The sequence below is a fragment of the Triticum dicoccoides genome, chromosome 5B (assembly GCF_002162155.2).
Source record: "Triticum dicoccoides isolate Atlit2015 ecotype Zavitan chromosome 5B, WEW_v2.0, whole genome shotgun sequence".
NCBI classification, from domain to species: Eukaryota; Viridiplantae; Streptophyta; class Magnoliopsida; order Poales; family Poaceae; genus Triticum; species Triticum dicoccoides.
In genome coordinates this window covers 507,272,614-507,276,574 of record NC_041389.1, presented here as the reverse complement: position 1 = coordinate 507,276,574, position 3,961 = coordinate 507,272,614, and the positions used below count along the sequence as shown (strand labels likewise).

The following is a 3,961-nucleotide window of genomic DNA, read 5'->3' as shown; positions in this document are numbered from 1 at the left end:
GCCAGTACAACACTTATGAGCCTCCTGCTCTTTTTTTTTGGCTCATTCGCAAAAAAATAAATCCCTACCCCACAATAACAAACCTTTGCACATGCCAGATTATGAAAGTTTAATCCTAAGTTATTAATAACTAAATCCCCAAATTAAAGAAATTCGGCTTCCACCATGAAAATAAATCCATTAATAACTAAGATCACTATATTCAGGTCCTGCCATTAGAGGCCAACGCGGGAAAATAAAAGGGAAATAAAAAAAGATTGTTTGGCATTGCTGTCAAATATGCAGGCAACGCTGGCCAGTGGGTACGTTTAATTTGTACACCGGCTACTCTCTTCACTGTAAACACTCTCGGCTCTTCAAGCCCTCAACCCAAAGAGGGGGGAAAGAAGCTAAGATGTAAGGAGATCGCAGCTTGTCATTGCTTGGAATCCCCCAAAAAAGTTGAGTAAATTACAAAACTAGAGAGAAAAAAATTCCTATAGCTAAAAGAATCAATCGAGGATTCAAATGATCCAAGAATCGATGCTACACACAGTCGGCCAGCACGAGCGATGAGTTGTCGGCATCTGCTTTGGCCGCTTCTGCATGCTTTCTCTTGCCACCGTCCACAACATCTCCGGCATTGCCGCCGGTGAGCTCGCGCGCGCGCTCCGTCTGCTCCTCCCAGTCCGTCGCCACCACGGCGCGCAGCATCAGCGCGGCGCACACGAGCTGCGCAGCGAGCATGCCGCCCCACATCCCGCGGAAGTCGAGCCGCCCTGGCCGGAATGCCAGCAGCAGCGCCACGGGCATGCCCACGCCGTAGAACGCCGAGACGTTGATCCTCGCCGCCTTCTCGGGGCGCGCGCTGCCGCGCAGCACGCCGCACCCTGTCGTCTGCGGGCAATTGCCCAGCTCGGCCAAGCCCAGCAGCGGCAGCGCCGCGGCCGTGAGCCGCAGGATGGCATCGTCCGCGGTGAACATCCGCGCCCACACGCCCCGCACGGACACCGCGAATGCGCATGCCACGAGGCCTAGCACCGCGCCCAGACCGAGCCCGACGCGCGCCACGAGGCGCGCACGCTCTGGCCGGCGGGCGCCGAGCTCGTGGCCGACGCGCGTGGACACCGCGCAGCCGAGGGAGTGCGGGAAGATGTATATTAGCGATGTGGTCTGGATCAGCACCCCCATGGCCGCCACCGCCGCCTTTGGGTCGGCGAGCACGCCGCAGAGGAGCACCATGATCTCGTACCACCACCACTCCAAGCAGACCGACATGCAGCTGTGCACGGACAACCTCACCAAGGTCCACCACTCCTTGGCGTCCTCCTCCTCGGCCGCCGCCACGGACGCTTTCGTCTCGCCCTCGTCGCGGCCGTACATTCCGAAGAAGCACACGTACGCCACGATGAACAGCAGGAAATTCAGGTTGGTGCAGACGGCGCCGAGCGCGACGCCGCGGATGCCGAGACCGAGCACGTCCACGAGGACGAAGTTGATGGGCACGTGGAGGAGCACGGCTCCCGCAGCCGCGTAGGTGAGTGGGAGCGTGACGGACTGCGCGCGGAGGTAAATGCGGAGCGGGTGGAGGAATGACTGCACAGCGAGGTCGGGGAGGGAGCAGAGGATGTAGGCGTACGCCGTGGAGGCGATGTCCGGGTCCTGGCCCGTGGCGACGAGGACGCGGTGCATGGCGACCCAGAGCAGGCTGATGGGGACGGACGCGAGGAGGAGCAGCACGACGGTGCGGCGGAGCGCCGCGCGGAGGAGGTCCGTCCGGCCGGCGCCGAAGGCCTGGCCGCAGACGGGGTCCATGCCGCCGGCGAGGCCGGAGAGCACGGAGTAGCCGGTGATGTTGGCGAAGCCGAGCGCGAGGGAGCCGCCAGCGAGCGGGAGCTGGCCGAGGCGGCCTAGAAACACCATCGACACGAGGGAGCGCAGGTAGAGGAGGATCCCCGCGCTGACAATCGGCGCCGTGAGGCAGAGGATGGAGGCCACCTCGGCCAGAAGGCCGTCGCCGGCGGGCACCTTGGTCCTCTTGCGGTCCTGCAGCCTGGGGTACGCCCTGTCCGGCGCGAGCAGGGTCCGGTGGAGGCATTGCGCCGGCTCCGAGCAGTGGCAGGTGGCCATGGCTGCCCGGGCTGGTCTGCTGCGCCAAGTGTTTGTGCCGGGCCTCTGGTTAATCCGCCTGTTCGCAGCAGAGAGGCAGCCTGCTTGGTGGGGGTGTGATGTGGGCTGCGGGGAGTTGACGCTATATATAACGGCTGGCCACCGAATTTCCTGTGGGCCACGGAGGGAAATTGGCAAATTCGAAGGGGGAAAGATCCAGCTAGGAAAAGGGAGCAGTTCACGATGAACACCGGGCGCACAACGAGGGACTGAGTGCCGCTCGTCCTCGTATGAGAAGAAACGTATGGTGCTCAGTGAAAGGCTTTAGAATGTCGCCGCACAAAAAGCGTGGGAAATCAATGCGTTCAAAGCTAATTTGGATCCTAGTATCACACAAACTCTCTATGTTGTATTTGGTCCACGTGACAAGATCGTCTCTTGCGGGAGAGATCACTGGTTTTACTTTGGGAATGATCTGCACTTTTATTACTCCTAGTAAATTGATATTAGTATGAAGAGATGGTGAAGTGCTCGGCCTCGCCATCCGATGCCGAGGAGCACATCGCCACGATCACCGCTGGAATGGCATGCCCGATAGCTCATTTCCCAATGAAGTACCTCGGCCTCCCGCTTTCCATCCGCAAGCCCTCGACGATTGATCTCATGCTGCTCGTCGACAAACTTGAGAAGAAGCTTCCCACTTGGCTTGGGTCCATGCTCTCCCTTGGGGATCGCCTCGCGCTCTGTAGGCACGTCCTTTGCGCCATGCCCATCCACATCCTCGTCGCTATCATTGTCAACAACACTATCCTCGCTCGGGTTAACCAAATCATTCGAGGCTTCCTTTGGGTTGGCCGCAAAGATGCGCATGGAGGGCAGTGTCGGGTGAATTGGGACCGAGTGTGTCGCCCCACCTTTCTCAGCGGCATGGGGATTCGTGACCTGCAGCGCGCTGGTGTCGCCCTACGCACCTGATGGCTATGGCTCCAGCGTACCGACGCTTCGCGCCCCTGGAGTCAGTTTCACCTTCACCACGACCCAGCTGCCACGCAGATCTTCAGAGCCTCCACTGCCTGGGAGGTGTGTGATGGCCGTTCTTGCAAGTTCTGGACCGATTCCTGGATCGAGGGCAAGGCCATCTCTGAGCTCGCGCCCCTGGCTTTCTCAATGGTGTCTAGATTCCATCGCCGCGACCGGGCGGTGGCTGAGGGCCTGCCCGGGCGTGCATGGGTGCATGATATTGCTGGCGCGCTTGGCCCGACCGCCCTCATTCAGTACGTCGACCTTTGGCGTGCGCTACAGAACGCAACCCTCGCGGTAGGGCCGGATGTGCTGCGCTAGAAGTGGACAGACTCCGGCGTCTACTCCGCCAAGTCCCGCTACCTAGCGCTCTTCCATGGTTCTATGACTGACGCTTCAGGGAAGCTTACTTGGAAGACATGGGCCCCCCTACGCATCAAGGTCTTCATCTGGCTTGCCTTGAGGATCGATGCTGGACGGCCGACCGCCTCCCCTGGAGAGGATTGCCTCACAACGACCAGTGTGTGCTTTGTGACCAGGCCATCGAGGACATGCACCACCTATTCGCTGCTTGCCCCTTCTCCCGCCAAATTTGGCACGAGGTCCTCTCTTGGTGCCGATCGGCTACCACGATCCCAAGTTCGGACACATCATTCGCGGAATAGTGGATTGGCACCTGCTCTACATCACCCACAACTCTACGAAAAGGACTCAACTCCATCATAGCCCTCACCGCCTGGGCAATCTGGAAGCACCGGAATGGCTGCGTCTTCGATCAGTTGCAACCCTCTGCCGCAAGTCTGCTTCAATCCAGTCAAGAAGACGCTCACATGTGGGCTAGCACGGCGCTAAC

General features: G+C 59.7%; 1 protein-coding gene across 1 annotated transcript; it reads right to left on the bottom strand.

The window, feature by feature from the left end:
• Positions 1 to 222: 222 nt before the first annotated feature.
• LOC119305926 (protein DETOXIFICATION 49-like) lies at positions 223 to 2,184 on the bottom strand. Its single transcript, XM_037582315.1, has one exon. It carries the CDS (start codon positions 2,107 to 2,109, stop codon positions 526 to 528), a length of 1,584 nt encoding a protein of 527 aa, XP_037438212.1. The 5' UTR covers positions 2,110 to 2,184; the 3' UTR covers positions 223 to 525.
• Positions 2,185 to 3,961: the final 1,777 nt, after the last annotated feature.